Raw genomic sequence first — 16,705 nt, 5'->3', positions numbered from 1 at the left:
ATCCTGCCTGCTCTCCCAGCGCCTCAGTGCCAGGCAGGGTGTGGAGAGTGGCAGGCACCCGGAAGGGGTGACAAGCTGAGACAAGCAGGAGACACAGAGCAAGTGGATGAGAGGAGCATGTAATGGTGCTGGAGTTCTGGTGTCCCCAAAGCCAGTCTGGAAAGGTCTGACATTGCCCTGAATGTGAGAAAGGGGAACAGTGACAAGCTGTGGGAAGGGATCACGCTCTCACCAGGTATGGAAGATGGGCCCCAAGAAACTGCTGGGGATGCAGGAGTGACGTGAAGGCCCCGAGGGTGAGGCACTGACAGAGCTGGAGCCACCTGGCTGATAGAGAAGCAAGCGTTCCAAGGAGAGGGCAGAGGCCCAATTTCCATGGGAGGGGGTGGCAAACCCGGCGGCTGAGGCCAGATACATTTGGCTCAGGAACTGGGAACGTCTGCGCCCCTCGATGTTTCCCGGAATCCTTGCAGGAAATTCCCTGGCACAGAGCAGGAGCACGGGGGAGGCAGTTCCGGCTGCCCCGGGCCAGCAGCCACGCTGTGCCGCCTGTTCATCCCCATCACCACCAGCCTGGCCGGCTCTCCTGGCAGGTTGGCCTTGGCAGCGCCACCCAGGACGGGAGACAGCCACGGCGCGTCCCCACGGCGCTGCCGCGGCTCCGGGGGCGGCGGGGCCGTCCCCATCCCGCAGCGCTAGATGGAGCTGCGAGACAGCGCTGCTGCCGCTGCTGCGGGGCCGGGAGGGCGCTGCTGGCGGTCACCGCCTCGGCCGGAGCCGGGACAGCCCCCGAGGGCCAGCTCAGCAAAGCCGGCAGGCGGGCGGGCACCCCGGATGGGACGTGCCACCAGTTGTGCCCCAGGAGAGGAGCGGTCCCACCTCTGGGCTGGACACGGAGCTCCTCTGGCCAGCCCGGAGCTGGGATGAGGTGTCCCGGCATCTCCACGGGCACCGACACCTCCGTGCCTCACGCCTGCCCTCATCCCTCTTTCGACCACGTTGCTGCCAAGCCAGGGACGCACAAGTCCCCAGACAGGCCGGTGGGGCTCCCCACGGCCACACAGAGTCCCCTGCCTCTGCTGGGCATCTGCCAGCTCTGAGGGGTGCCCACGGCCATCCCACAGAGATGCTCAGAGCGCAGGGAGCACCAGCTCCAGTCCCTGCTCGGGGACAGGTGTCCCATGCTCATCTCTTCCCATGGCAGAGTCCCACAGTCCCGCCCCTGCCTGCTGCTCACTTCCCCAGACGCTGCTCCAGAGCTGCAGCCTTGTTCCACAGCCCATCCCAGGGATGGGGCTTTAGGCTGGGGGTGTCCCCAGGGAAGCAGCACATCCCCACCCTGGGAGTGGGGATAAGGGGGATTAGCCCCAGGCCAGCCAGCCCCTGCAATTGCTGCGGTTTGGTTCAACCAGAATTGGCTCTGCAACCTGCACTGCACCATCCCTTCAGGGGCTGCACCCCACGGCAGCTGCTCTGAGCCCTCAGGGCCTCACTTGGTGTCCAGCTCCATGCAGGACCACACTCCCTGCCACCCCAGACAGGGCATTTAGAGCCCTCCTCTGCCTGTGGATCCTGTGCCTGGAAGACCCACATCCCCACCCAACAGCCAGGCAGAGCCCCTCGCCTTCAGGCCTCTCTCTGGGTGGGAAAGGACACATGTAAAGATCCCATCCCTGTGGGTTCTCCAAGAGCAAATCAGATTGTGCTTTCTCAACCCCCAGCTGTTCCACTTGCACTGTGCTTTCTTAGAAAAGGAATGCAGGATCCTCTCCAGGTCCACATCTGCTCTGAAGGACAGCACTGGACGCTTACTCCAAGGTCTCCTCCTGGCCCACACCCAGCACAGCACTGTGGAGTGGCCTCTGAGCCCACCAGCCCCTGCTTGGCCACCACCCCTCCCTCTGGGGCTCCCCAGCCAGCCATGAACAGGAGCCACAGCCCTCAGGAGGGTTTGCAAAGCTGAGGGTCTCTCTCAGCCCTTCCTTCTGTTCCTCTGCCCTTTGGAGAGGACCAGCTCAGCCAGAGAAGATGGAGCAGCCATGGGCGCAAGGATGGACACGGGGTGTGCACAGGAGGAGCTCCAGGCAGCCCAGTTCTGCTCCCTCTCCAAGGCTCCCATCCCCAGAGGGGGAAAGGGTTGAGGTGGTGACCCCAAGAAGATCTGGCAGTGGGGGGAAACATCCAGCTGGGTTTCAGAGCTCAAGGACCTCTACTGGGCTGGGGACAGCCAGGTGCCTCCAACAACCACCTCAGGGCCCAGGGACAGAGCTGCCCTGGCCCACAGAGAGGGACAGGCTGAGGGGACACAGCAGCCAGGGATGAGACAGCAATGAGATGTCCCACTTCTGCTCCTCAGCCTGGGCTGGTCTTTCCCACCCACACCAGGCAGCTCTTGAGGCAAGTGCACAAACATTCCTGAACCATTGAGGAGGCACATAAAGTCACACCAGCCATGACTGGCCAAGGCCCTGGGCTTCCACATCCTGCTCCTGAGGGGTCTGTTCCAATGGGACACCTCACATCCTGAGCCAGGTGGCAATTGCTCCACCACAGGAGCAGCTCTTCGTGTCTATTTTCAATGGCAACCACTCAAAATTGCTTCTGTGTTTGTGAGCTTGAAGAATCACACCTGGAAGGCAGTTTCACTCGTCAGTCTCTTAAGCTGATGCCAACTATTTGCCCAGACACAAACTGCAGCAGAAACCAACCCCAGCCTGTGTCTTGCTTGCAGTCCAAGCCCTGCATTCCCCACAGGCAAGTTCTCCACTGAGCCCCCAAGGTGCTCCAAATTTCACGAGGATTGTTAAGATGCAACAAGAAGTTTTGGATGAAGCTATCCAAAAGCTACAGCTGGTGCAGGACAACTAACCCACGATGGGCAGGTCAGGACTGGAGGCAGCTGTGCCAGGCCAGGCTCAGTCCAGCTGTCCACAGGGCATGGGCTCAGCCCCAGTGGTTCTGCTGGCTGTGACCCGTGGCAGGACAGCTCCACTGGAGTGATGTGCATCAGGCCAACCACATGGGAGTCGCTCTCAGTCCACCTGGATGTTGAGCCGCACAAAGTGCCTTCAGCTGAGGTCTAGACACAGCAGAATCCTCAGGAAGGGCTGCCCTTGGTTTAAGTGGCCACTGGAGCACATTGGCACAGCCTGGGTCCCTCCTGGTGCATATGAGGCTCTCTTGATGCTCCCTCCTGCAGCTCTCCTGATAGTTCCTGTGGGAGCCACCTCACCCATCTTCAGAGGTCAGCAGCCACCTGAGGACAGCTCCATCCACTTGTCTCCAGTCTCCAGGAACAGCATGATCAGCAGCTCAGCAGGGTTCGGATCCCTCACGACACGTGGCGTCTGCAGGTGAGGGGTGGCACTGACACTCCTGCCCTGCTGGTCACAGCTTAACGTGTGACCTGTGACAAGCTCTGGGTGAGGGCCCCAGCACCGCTCTGTGCCTGAAGGCACACCATGGCTGCGGGCTCTTCACCTTCTGCCCTGTGGTGTCAACCTCCACAGAGCCCAGCTCGGGCCTCCACACAGAGCTGGGATCACCTCCTGAACACTGAGGCAGGTGGGACTCTCCAGCTCCCAGTGGGCAGACCCTGACACAAGGCTGACTCCTCAGGAAAGCATCCCCAAGATCTTCACAGGCACCTTCAGCTGGCATGACTCCTACAAGCCTTCTCCTGCTGGGGGGACCTGCTGCTCCTGGTCCCTGTCCCAAGACATTACCCAGGTGAGCAGTCCCTTGAGCATTTTGGATTCACTCAGCCCTTGTGGCACCAAAAAACCACTGTGTTCCACCTACACCCTTCCAGAACCCTGCAGGCGGGAGCCTTTTCCAAAAGAACCACAAATCCTCCATCCTGGGGTGACCCTAACGGCTGGGACAGCCCCAGAGCTGAAGGGCTTTTATAGCTCCTGGCAGGGTGTGGCTGCCCCAGATTAGCTGGGCCAGAAGCAAGCGGCAGCTCCTGATTGGCTCAACGCAGCCCCCCTCGCGCTGTGATTGGTGGGCAGCTGCTGCAGGGGTGAGGCAGCAGCAGAGACAAGTGGCAGCACGTGGTTGGCTGTGGTGTAGTGCCAGGTGGCAGCACATGATTGGTCAGACTAGAGTGTTGCTTGGTTGTGATTGGTGGAGGCAGCATGAGGGAGTAAGGGCCAGGTGGCAGCACGGGATTGGCCAGTTGGCTGAGCCGCCACATGAGGATTGGCTGGGGCTGGGATCCCTGCGAGGATCCACTCACGGAGCTGTGCCTCAGCCCCAGCCCTGGCACTGCCAGAGCACCCCCAGGGCCACGGCGTGGCAGGAGTAGCCAGAGCCACTGGGACTGAGCCACGAGGGGTAGAGATAGGGTGCAGAAACACCAGGGCATGGGGGCTGAGGAAGTGGGGTTTGCCCTCTCCATCCCCTCTGGCTGCAGGGCTCACAGCAGCCGGGTGCAGGGCAGGGGCTGTGGGTCACTCTGACCTGCCCCCACAGCCCTAGCTACTCCGTGCCCTTCCCAATATTAGTGTGCCCACTCGGGAGGCTGGGGGCAGTTTTACCCCACACCCCTCCAGTTTTACCCCACACCAAAACGGACCCTATGGCCCAAGACCAACAGGGTTCTGGTGGGCTGTGGGGCAGATAAGCCCTTCTCTGCAATGGGAACAGTAAGGCCACTGTTCCCCCTTCTCCAGCCCCTGGGCCCTCACACCAGCTTTGTGTGTGCAGAGTCCCCACAGTTCAGGGACACCTGGAGCCAGCTCTTGTCTACGCAGCTGCAGAAGCTTATTTGAATAATTTGCCTTGCAAATCTACAAGTACCAGCTTGAGTCTTGCACCGCGAGCACCCATCCCCTCATGATGCAGGAGCCACGCATGGGGCAGCCGTGGTGAGGACACGAGGATGTGGATGTGACTCCCAGCACTGCACAACAAAGCCCCACCCAGCAGCACAGTGACACTGAGCAGCACCGTTTGCCACTCCCAGGATGTCCCATCCCATGGGAGGACTGGAAAACCAACCCTAGTGCTGCCTCCAGCCCTGCCACACGCTCCCCTCACCCCAGCCGGGCTGGAAGGGGCCTGTGCATGGAGGCAGTAAATCTGATAAGCGATCAGGCAGCACCACCATTCAGTGGATAATTAAGGTGTAAGTGCAGAGGAAGTGACCTGGCTGCTCCTGGGGATCAGGAGAGGCTGTGACCCTTGCAGCCAGTGCATTAAATGCACATTGGTTCCTCTTTTATACAAAAAAAAAAAAAAAAACTAAAACATTAATCATGCCCCAGCATCTGAACACTGACTGCTGGGATTGCAGCATGAGAGGAGGAAACGAGACCATCTGGTGAGGCTTTGGCACAGCCTGGATCAGCAGGGAAAGGGGACTCCCTGGAGCCAGGGCGAGGGTTTGGGAGCACAGACATAAAGCAGGTTCTTGCAAATGAACTCTACACACCTGGCAGAGCAGGCTGAGCTTTTCCAAGCTCCAACACCCTGTATGAGGGAAGAAAAATGAGTTGGGGGAAGGTTAGGAGCAAAGCAGCAGAGGCTAAGGCTAAGTTAAGGCCATTTTGGTTTGTTAGAGCACACAGACAATCCCGACCCATCTCCCCTGAGTCCCACTACCAAACCTTGAACTTGGCACCCCAGAAATTGCTGGGTGGCCAGTGCAGGCTGGAGCATCCCCCAGGACCAGTTCTGGCTGAATCCAAGCCCTGCTGACACTGACTCCTGCCCCACTGCCAGCAACACTCAAGCCCCAAGGGAGCGAAGGCATTTACGTGGCCTGAGCTCGCCTCACCCCACAACCAGGGGTCAATCACCTGCAGCAGATACTGCAAGGAAGGATTTTGAGGATGGGTTTCTCATCCCCACTACACAAGGCAAACAGTCCCCAACAAATTTGGCTGCAGAAAGGAGAATTGCTGAGCAAACCATACCCATACTCCCCCATCCCTGTTTCCCAATCTAACCCATCCCTACCTCTTGCCAAGGGCAGCCAGAGCATGCAGGATCATGCAGAGGCCATGCTGGGGACACTGGTGCAGCTCTCCACAGGAATACAGCCATGGAAAGACACTGCCTCCCCTACCACCACAGCCACAGGGGGACAGCACAGCCCCCAGACCCTCCCCATAAACACTCTGCACCCTTCTCTCTCTTCCCAGCCCAAGTCCAAAGCAAAGAAAGAAAGGAGATAAAGAAGGGAAGAAAGAAATAAAAAACTAAAACAAATGAAAACTAAAACAAAAAGCAGCAGTTGGGAGGCAGCCTTGTTAGGACAACTCAGCAAAATAAAATTCCGGTTTATTGTTGGACAACATTGTTTCACACATACATCAAACAGGCCAAAAAAAAAAAGAAAAAATAAAAATAAACAGCAACTTCATAGACAGAAAAAAAAAAGAAAACCTTTTTATCTTTGGCCTTGCCACCTCATACAAACCACGATCTATGGTACAGCTAAAGTACATACACAAAAAAAGTTACTGGAATGCTCAGAATAAGATTGTAATTTTTTTTTTTTTTTGCATTTTTGTCTTTTTTAATTTTTTTTTTACAAGGTTTTGCTTTATTCTCCTTTGAGATAATGGTTTGGGCCTGGTCACACCACAAGTAAAGTCAGAGATAGGTAACAAGAGAGATATACACTTCAAAGCCCCCCTTTTGGTCAATCCGAGATCACTTAAAAATGGCGGACCTCCTAACAATATGTACAAAAATATAAAATGTAAATAAAAAATACAAACAAATTCTCCTTTAAAGTACTTTTAAGAAAGAAAGCAGGGCCTTGAAGTTTTGGTGCTCGGGGGGGAGAGGGTTTGTGGGGGAAGGGGGGTTTTTCTCTCCCCGCTAACGGGCGAATCATTTCCATGTTCGTTGAGTGGCAGCGCCGCGCCGGGGGGCGGGGACGGGGTTCACTCTACTTGGTGAGGATGACCACGGCGGAGGGGGGAGGAAGGGCTGTGTGAGGGAAAGGGGGCTGCAATGGGAGTCCCCAGGGGAGACCCAAGGGTGAAGAGGACGCGCTGGCCTTTTTTGTTGGTTTGTTTTCCTCCTTATTTAAAAAAAAAAAAAAAAAAAAATTGCTGCCTAGTCATCTTCATCGGTTTTCTGCTTCTTGGGATCGACGTCATCATCCTAGGGGGAAAGCAAAGCCGTCAGGAGAGGGGATGGGGACTGGGGCTGCTGGGGGCAGGCAAGAGTCACCCCAAGGCAGGGAGTGAGGCTGGGGCATTTAGGGTCCCTCTCCTGGCCTCAGGAACAAGGTCTGAGAACCACAGGTGTTTCCCTCCCTCAGGCAAAATCTTCTCTTCTCAGGAAGCCCCTGAGTGCCCCCACCCAGGCCTGCCATGAGCATTCCAGGTCTCCCCAGCCCAGGGCCAGGGCTCTGCTGGGCGGGAGCAGACACCCCCCTAACCAGGCCAGTGTATAAACAGAACTGGGCTGTGTCCTTGGAGAGACATGGGGAGCACACAGGCAAAGCATTCAAGCCCCTGAGTTAAGCCCAGCCCCTCTAGCCCGACTGACACTCTCCCCCCTCCCAAGCCCTCTGGGGACATTGTGTGGCTCTAAGGGGCTGCCTACTCTTCCCACCTCATCATCCTCAGCTGCCCGTTTGCCTGTGGCTCCCTCAGCTTCATCGTCGTCATCACCATCCTCTTCCTCACCTGCATGGAGTACAAATGGAGGAAATGTGAGACACTCTGGGAGAGTCCCAGTACCACACACCTCCCCTCTGGGTTTAATCCTGGCACACCCCCACACTGTGATGCCATGTCTCCATCTACCCAGGTGGCACAGACCCTGCTCAGGACAAGAGGTGACAGAGAACACTGTGGCTTTCTGGGCATCCCCCAAATGACCTGACCCACCAAAGAGAAAATAAGGATTGGCAGCCTCAAGTTTGATTCACACTGCATTTGTAACACAGACAGTGAGATGGCAAAACCACCACCTACCACAAGTGCCGAAATCATGGCAAAAAATTGGGGAAAAAAAGAGAGAGGAAAAAACTCTTTCTAGTGGCTGCTCTGCCTAACCACTCCAGATTACTTCTGCTTCCCTTCGCAGCTATTAGTCCATCTTTAATGAGTTAAGAGAGCCAGAACGCATTAGTTCTGAGTCAGAACACTTTCTAATTATCAGAACAGCAAACAAATGCTTCCAACTTATCTTGCAGCCAGCCAGGAGGATGAGCAGTGAGCTCTGGGCTTTGACCCACTTTGAGCTCAAATAGGCCAGTGGATCAGAACAACTGAGTCAATCACCTTTGGCCAGTTCTGGGGGCTCAGGGGCAAGCCCAGAGGCAAAACAGCTTCTCAGCTGCCGAGACAAGTCTCTTGTGTAACAGGAGACCCTACTATAACTTAGAGAGTTAAGGCCAGTAAGCTGGCTTTAAACCACCACCATGAGCCACACGTATGGCCAGCCTGGACAGCCAGGGGGATTAAGGTCAGCCCATCCTCCCTTCTCCTCTCCTGACGTGTGCCCAGCTGCGGTGTGGCCCATGCAGCAGGAAGGGCCAAGATTAGCTCCCAGTGATGGATCAACACCCCAGCAGCCATCACATGCACTGGGCTGGCCGGCAGGTCAGGTGACAGTGCCAAGCTGATTTGGAGCATTTTTAGTTCTTTGAGCTGCTTTAAGCAAAGCAAATAATGAGATGGGATGGAGAGATGCGAGAGGAAAATATACCCTGAAGCTCTCCTCTGCTGTCAAACCCCAGGAGTTTGGCTGCAAGTCTTGGCTAAAAAAGCTGATGCAAGCTGGACTTGCTGCCTTTAAATCTCTCTCCTGCAGTGCTCAGGTGCAGCTCTCAGGCAGGGATCGCCCGAGGGCAGCAAGCATGGACAGAGCCCGTGCCAGCAGTCAGAGCCTGTGCCGGATCCCCACAAGGCATCGGCATCTCCAGGCACCGCGTGCCAAATCGTGCCTGTGCTCGGTGAGCTGGGAAGAGCAGGGCTGGCACTGCGGGACCAAAGCTCCCCGGGTTTGTCACAGCAGTATCCAAGCAACACTTCCACCCCACACATGCGCCTGCAGCACACGCATCCTCCTCCCTGCTCCTGCCCGAGAGGAGCAGGGAGAGCCAAGTATGCCCTATCTCATCCACCCTAAAGTAAGGCTGGGGGTAAATGGGCTCAGGATAGCACACAGCAGTGCTGCATCTGTCCTCAGGGGTTAAAACCACAAGTTAAAGAGGATCACAAGTCCCAGTTGTTCCTAGTGAACCAATTCCTACTGAAGGGCATAGCAGGCTGCTCAGAGAGTGCTACCCCAAATGAGATGGCTTTCCCGGCTCACACCTTCAGAATAAGCACTGGTTTAATGGTCATTAAATTTCAGCCCTGTCCCTATCTCCCAAAACTAGCCAGCAGTTTAGTAGGTCAGCACGTAAACCAAAAATTCACAGGGGATTAACCTAGTAACAGATAATCAGGGGCCCTGAGTTCATCTCAGCATAACAAGAAAGGCTTTCTCCCAGCCTTCACAAGTGGTAAAAATAAACAATGTTATTCATCCAAGCAGATCTTGGGAAAAAAATAATAGCAGGGAGGGTGAGAGGTGATTCAGCAAGTCACTGCTGCCAAAACCCATTTCTAGGCTGGGTCAGGTCAGGAAGCAGCAAAGGGCAGGAAGACACAGGACACTGCAGCCATAGAAAATTCAAAGCAAGGCTATCTACTCCAGCTGGAGGATCAGGTATGAGCCACAGGTTCTTCTGCTCGTTTCCACACAGCATCTAGCCTGGGAAAGAGGACTGCATGGGCCTCTCAGCACGCTGCTCCATGAACAAGCAGAGTGCCATACCCTCTGTGCCTGGGCCAAGGCATGGCCACCCAGGGCTGTCCCTGTCCCAGTGGCCAGTGCTGGTGTGTGCAGCAGTGGCTGTGCTCACAGCAGTCAAGGGCAGATTTTACTACTAGCACGGAAGGCTAATGCGCTTATTCAGCGCCGCGGTAAGGTGCCGTCTGGCCAGAGGGAGGGAGGAAGGAATCTGCCCTCAACCTGCTGGAAGGGATTCAAGGCTGACTTCACTCCCAGCAGCGGTGGCTCAGGCAAGCAAGGAAGCAGCGAGCCTGGCTGGCGGGAGCTCTCTGCCCACAGCCGCGAGGGGGAGATGCTGCTCTCTGCTCGCCTCCGCTTCCCGGGAGCCTGCTGTCCAGAGCAGGACACCACCGTGGGATGGGGGTGGGGGAACAAACAAAGTTACCATCACCCTCTTCCTCCTCGTCCTCTTCTTCACCGCCTTCCTCCTCCTCTTCGTCTACTTCGTTGTCAGCCTCCTGCTCTCCGTTTTCCTCATTCTCCTTGGCAAGACAAAACATCACTTAAAAAAATGCACCAGGAAAGGGAGAAGGTGGAAGAGACATTCGGCAAAATGCGCGTTCCCACCTTTCCTGCCGAAAGCAAAGCACCAGCCCACCGAAGCCCTGGGCATACATCCCACTTTCTGCCTGCCTCCACACAACCCAGACAGCCCAGGCACGAAGGATCAAGCCCACAGTAACTTGGGGCTGCAGCTTTGAGACAAAGCCTCAAATTGCTCTCATGACACATTGAAGTGTGGCACAGTGATTTCCCCCCAGCACCTCAAAAGAAGAAACCAACCAGTTTGCTTGTATATGATGTATTTCCTAGATGAACTGGTTGTAACATTGTAAATCCTAGTGGGTTTTATAATTTTTTTCCTCTTTATCCTTGCCTAGGAAAGGGCTGGTACTGGACAGCCTCACACAGCTGTCAGGGAGGGAATCCAAGCCCAACCCTTCTCTTCTGCACACACATGAACAGCCCACAGGCTGGGAGTATCCACTTAACGTGAAGCACCAAAGGCTGAAGGGCTTTGCAGGGCTTAGGGCTGTCGTTTACAGGGATCCCCTCTCAACAGTGCTAGGGACAAACTTGCAGCAAAAGCAAGAAGAGGACAAGAAAAAGGCATTGGTGTACAGACTGCTTCTCCCAGCAGATTGCAGCCATACTCACAGCATTGCCGTTGGCTGGTGCATCTCTGCCATTTTCTGTTTCTTCAACAACTTCCTTCTTCTCTTTTAGATCCTGGAAGGAGCAGAAAAGCAGAGAAGTCACCCCGATTCCAGATGTCTGGGTCAGAGAAGCTGCAGATCAGGTGTGAAAAACACAGTCTGAGAGCGAGAGCAGGCGCTGGTTTCTCTTCATACAGATTTGTTCTGTGATTTGGTCGCCACGTTCTGGCTCCTCCTTGGGAACGGGAAAACATGGGGGCGAATCTCAATCCAAGTCAGCCTTGCCAGAGCAGCCCTCTAAAAAAGAGACTGCTCTGTTTCACCTCTGAGCTCCCAAACAGACAGAGCTGGCCACCTGCATATATGCTCAACAGCAGCAGAGCTGGCTGATTGCCCATCTTAGCACAGTCCACGCAAGCTCCTGCAATGCCATGGAGAGCCGGCAGCCCTGTCCAGAGGATGGGCACCCACGGCTGCTCAGAGCCTTCACAGCAGGAACAGATCCCAGGCACTCATTAGCAGAGGCTCTGGTCTCTGCCCTGCCTAGCAAAAATCATCCGGCAAATATTACACGCCTGGTCTTTCTCACAGCAGCAGAGAGGAGGCTCCAGCATCCAGCTCACAGCCTAAAGTGTAACAGGATGGGGTGGAGGAAGAAGTCTATTTTTACACTGCTCCAAGAGCCGTGCCTGGCTAGTTCGGCTCAAGCCTCCACCACAAGCAGAGCGGGAGCTTGTGTGTTTTTGCTATTGATCACTGTCAAAATGTCATGCCAAGTCGCTCAGCAAACAGGCTGAAAGGATCCAACTTTATGTTCCTGCATTAAGAACACTTGGATTTAACACTGGCATCTCTGCTTGCATCCTCCTCCCCTTCTGTTCCTCCATCGACTGGAGCGAGATCCTTCAGCACAGTGAGCGCTACCCCAGCCAAGGAAAGCAGGGAGGCCCTTCCCCAGGGCCAGCAGCACAGCCACAGCGGCTTCAGCAGCGACCATGAGGTGTTTAAAAGTTGCTGGAAGCTCCTGCTCCACTGTGGTGGCTTCTCCCCCTCCTGCCGGCCCTTTGCAGCTGGCGGTGCCGCCCACGGACAGCGGGCACTTTCACTCCCGGGAGGGAGCCGCTGCCTCGTGGGAACACGGCAGGGAAGAGCATGGCCATGGCCCTGCTAGGGTGATCACTGCTCCCTTCTGAGGGTTTCTACTGCCCCGCAGACTGCGCTGGGGAGGCAGCACAGGCATTTTAGACCACCGGGTTACTGAAATAGATGCCATTTCCAGAGGCACCCACAGACTGCCAGTGCATGGAGGAAAGACTTTTCCTGGAAGAAAACTTTGAGGGGGGACAACACCTGTTGATCAAACCTCACCTAAGCAAACCAAGCCAGGAGTCTGGAGTAAAACAAACACACAAGATCCCTCCTCCTTTCACTGCTTACACACAAATCCCAGGCCACTTCCTCCACACTGCCTAGTTCCACCACCGTTTTACACTGTCAGTGGCTTCCACTGCCCTGTTCCCTGGAGACTGATCACAACCATTTGGCCTCTTATGCATCACTGGGCTACAGCTGCTGCATCACACCAGGCACATGGGCATGAGGGCAACAAAGCAGTTCCCAAGTTAAACACAGAACAAGTCAAGCAATCAGAATTTCCACCTCTCAATGTGCCCAACAGTTCTTTTTATAACAAGTTGTTCACAAAATGCAAGCAATTCTCCCAGTGAAGGAACAACTCATTCTTGGGCATTTCAGCTGGACAGATCAACAGCCCTGACCTTTCCTGCATCATTGAAAATGCTCTCAGTTTAACCACCATCACGATGCCAGGTCATGAAATTTGTGGTAGCAACAGTGTTGCAGAGAGCATCAGATTCCCCCTCTTCCTTTCCCAGTCCAACACAAACAGATATGTGCAGGAGCGTCCAGACCAAGGGCCGGTGCAGGCAGCAGGGCTGCTCCGGCGCCAAGACTGAGACACAGCCTCTAATTATAGGTGTGTCAGGGCTGTTTGTCTATGGAATGAATAGCAGCGGTGTAGAGCCACATACCACCGGCCCGGAAAGCTCTACCTTGTCCCCGGTCCTGCCCTCGGCAGGATCCCTGAGGGAAGCGGGGGACATCAGGACTCGGGGACGAGAGAGGCAGCGCCGCAGCCCGCGCCTCCGGCCGGCAGGGGGCTCCCCCGCGCCGCCACGCGCGCGGCCGCCATTCAAACCGCGCGCCACTCTCCGCGTCCCGCTGATTGGCCGGCGGCCAGCGCGGCGCCCCGCGGGCTGCCGGGAGCTGTAGTCCCGGCGGGGGCGGCGCGGCGGACTCCGGCTCCCAGGCCCGCATGTGGTGGGCGCCCCGCGGCACCGGCCGGGGGCGGCGCCCGGGCGGGGCGGGAACCCCCTCCCCCCCATCCCCGCCTCCCGGGAGCGTTCCGGACGGCGAGGCGGGACGAGAGCGATCGGCCCCGGTGCCTCCACGCTTCTCTGAGGTGTGGGGGGGGTCACCTTGCCGCCGTGCGCGCCTCCGCCCTCCCTCCAGCGCGGACCCTTGTCCGCTCCCAGGAGGGTGAGCCAGAGACGAGGCCCCTTCCCGCACGCGGTAAAAAGGGCAGGGGAAGGTTAACAGCAAACTTGGCCCCGTTCCCCCGGGGAAGGATGGGGATCGACCCGCCTCGCCGCTTCCCGGCAGCGGGAGAGCCGGAGGCGGCGGGGACCAAGCTGCGGTCCCGGAACGGAGGCTGGGCAGGCGGGATGGGGGCATGGGTGCGGGAGCGGGAAACAGAAGTGAAATCGAAATCTGCCAGAAACGGCGTTTTGTTGGTTGTTTTTTATGAACCCTCCTCCCGGTCGGAATTTTTTTTTTCCCCGCCAGTCGCGCTTCCCCCGGGAGCGGCGCGACCCCGGGCCAGCCGGGGCGCAGGGTGAGGAGGCCACTGGGCACGTCCCCCGCCGCCTTCCCACGCACTGGCCCGGCTCGGGTCCCCTCGCAACTTTTCCGGCTGTGGCCCCGGGCTCAACGGGGCGCACAGCGGCCGCTCGGGGAGTGCAGTTTCCCCGGGGGACGCTCCGCCGCGGCTCGCAGACAAAGGCGTGCGCCGTGAGCCGCAGCGGGGACTCCCGGGAGAACCTCTCCCGGCTGGTACCGGAGCTCCCCAGCCGCTTCCCATCGCCTCCAGCCGCGACTCGCAAACTTATCCTGGTTGCGAGGAGCTCGGGCCAGGGCCGGCGCCCTCAGCCCCGCTGCCCCAGCGCATCGGGGCATCTCCTTCTGTGGAGATGCCCCCATTGGGGTAACTCCAAAAATAATAAAAGCCCCCCCGGGACAACTCCGGATCACCCTCTACTCCCCCTCACCTCCGAAATAGTAACTCCCAATACGGGGCAGTACCTAAACCGCAAATGCCCCCCCCCCTTCCGGGGGGGGGTAACGCCAAAAAAACAACTGTCCCCCCCCACACTCCAGGGGTAACACCGCCACAGCAGACGCCCCTCCCGCATCAACCGGGCGCAACTCCGAAATAGCAACCACCCGCCCACCCCGCTTTTCGGCAGCAACTCCACAACAGACACTGCCCCCCCCCACCCGTGCGTGTTCCGGAGCGCTTCCCCCCACATCCCCCCGCAGGGACGGGGCCGAGCGGAACACAAGTTTGACGGGGCTGTCAAGCTCCCGCACCGCGGATTGAATGAGCGAGCACTGCCGGGTGCCGAGGCACCGCCGTGCGTGTACCCCCCCGGCTCCCCGAGCCCCTCCGCAGTAGGATAATCAACTACTGTCCCAAGGAAAGGCGGGAGGGAGCGGGACGTGGAGCGGCGGGGCTCGGCAGCACCGGCAAAGGCGGCGAGCACGTTTCCCGCACACTGTAGACAAAGGAACGGCGCTAGCAGCCCCGCACGGCGAGCGCGGCGGCACCGGCTCCGCACCGCACCGCGCCGCCAACTTCAACGCGAAGGACGAAGGGGGAAGGGGGAGAAGCGAGGGGGCGGGACGGGCAGGGGGGTAAAAAAAAAATCCGACGAAAAAACACAAAAAGGAAAAAAAAAAAAAAGGCCAGAAATCGCACGGAAAAAAATTTTAAATGAGGGGGGGGGAAAAAAAAGCCGCGGAGCAGGGCGCGAGGTGGCGGGTCGCTCACCTTGGCGGAGATTTCAGCGCTGGTGTCCACGGCCGCGTCGGACATGGCGGGGGCGTGCGGGGCTGTGTCGCGCGGGGCTGCGGCGGCGCGGGCGGGCGGGCAGAACAATGCCAAGATGGCTTTGCGCGAGCCAGTGGGAACTCACGCGGCGCCGCCGGCCCTCTTATAGAGCCGGGGGGCGGCGCGCGCGGTGCCCCGCGCCGCGCCCCATTGGCCGCGCGCGCCGCGGCCGCCAGGCGCCCATTGGCCGCGGTGCAAACAATGGGGCACGGCCGCTTAAAGGAGCCGGCGAGCGCCGCCACTGCGGCGATGAGTTGTGCCCGGTCTCAGCGCGGCGGGCGCAGAGGGGAGCAGAGCCCCGCCCTCCCCCGCGCTACCTCCGCCCCCGCCGCCTCCGCCCCGCCCCTCCCGCCGTGTGAGGGGGGGGGGGGGGGAAGGGGGGAGAGCTCCCGCCGCGCCTGCGGAGGGGCGGAGGGCAAATAATAAGAGTTAAAAATAAGAATAATAACAGTAATGCGGGAGAACCGGCGCTGCCTTCCCCCAGCCGCGCTCCCACGGGGCCGGCGGTGGTCCCAGGGCAGCCCCGTCCCTTCGGTACCCCGCTAGCCCCCCTCGTTCCCTGTGTTTTCGGCGCCCCGCGGAAACTTTGGCCACAACAACCGCGGCCGCCCCTGGGGGGAGCGGGGAGGGGCGGCCCGCCCAGCCTGCCGCGCAGAAATGCGGGATTCCCACCCGTTTGCTTATTCTACAGTAAAAAAACATACCCAAGCTGTTGCTACTCCCCCCCACCCTCCCCCCCCCCCTTCTGCGAGTTCATGGTCTAAAGCGCACCAGGAGCTTCCCTATGCTCCCCGTCCGCAGTTCCCCGTTATATACAGCCGTGCCCTTCGCGCCGCGCCCGCGGGCACCGCGACTGCATCGGGCCCCCCTCACACCGCGAGGTAACAGGGCACCGACGCAGCGACCGAGGGGGCTCAGCCACACTCAAGATGGCGCCGAGAGCCCTTCGTGGGGCAACCACACGGTGTTACCATCCCCTGGGAGCCGCTCCGCCGCCCACGACGGCCCCGGGGATGAGACAGAGCCCCGCGTGAATGGTCCCCGGTATGGGAAGCGCGAATCAAGGGGTGAAGGGGTGGGAAAAACGCCCCTCCATATGGAGCATAGCGGAGCTGCCACACTCAACATGGCCGCCAGACCGAGGCAGAACTTGTCCTCGGAGGGCGGGATATAGGCATCGAACGGTGTGGATTGGTCAGCAGCGCCAGGCGAACGCTGTACTGACGCTTTGCGGCTTCCTATTAGCTGAGCTGCCTGTCTGTCTACGGCGAAGTGGTTTTGAAAACCCGGAGGCGGCTCGGGGCGGAGCTGTGGAGCGGAGTTGACGCCGGCCGGCTGGGGGCCCGGATTGGGGGCTCCCGCGGGCGGTGGCCCCTGATCCCGGCTACTAGGGGCCGCGCTGACACGGGGTTCCTCTCTCTACGGCTTCAGGAGAGCTGTTGAGAAGCTATGGTAGTTCCCACACCGCCTGGCACCAGGCGTCGCGGCACGAGGCGTCATGGCGCCGGCGTCCGTTCCCCATCCCCACACGCGCCCGGCGGCTGGA

The 16,705-nt window shown here is 58.4% G+C and overlaps 1 protein-coding gene across 4 annotated transcripts; it reads right to left on the bottom strand.

Moving 5' to 3' along the window:
* Positions 1-6,370: 6,370 nt before the first annotated feature.
* On the bottom strand, positions 6,371-15,249 carry PTMA (prothymosin alpha). 4 transcript variants are annotated; one of them, XM_066556773.1, is made up of 5 exons: positions 15,100-15,249; positions 10,972-11,043; positions 10,199-10,295; positions 7,579-7,652; positions 6,371-7,122 (listed from the first exon to the last, which is right to left on the bottom strand). In XM_066556773.1, exons 1-5 carry the CDS (start codon positions 15,142-15,144, stop codon positions 7,075-7,077), a joined length of 336 nt encoding a protein of 111 aa, XP_066412870.1. In that variant the 5' UTR covers positions 15,145-15,249; the 3' UTR covers positions 6,371-7,074. The 4 variants fall into 4 exon arrangements, with proteins under 4 accessions (XP_066412870.1, XP_066412873.1, XP_066412871.1 ...); XM_066556776.1 differs by having other exon boundaries at positions 10,205-10,295; positions 15,100-15,248; XM_066556774.1 differs by having other exon boundaries at positions 10,199-10,292; positions 15,100-15,247.
* Between the last annotated feature and the right edge of the window lie 1,456 nt (positions 15,250-16,705).

Source organism: Molothrus aeneus, chromosome 10 (assembly GCF_037042795.1).
Source record: "Molothrus aeneus isolate 106 chromosome 10, BPBGC_Maene_1.0, whole genome shotgun sequence".
NCBI lineage: Eukaryota > Metazoa > Chordata > Aves > Passeriformes > Icteridae > Molothrus > Molothrus aeneus.
Note: the sequence above shows the minus strand (reverse complement) of the source record. Positions and strands in the feature narration are given on the sequence as shown.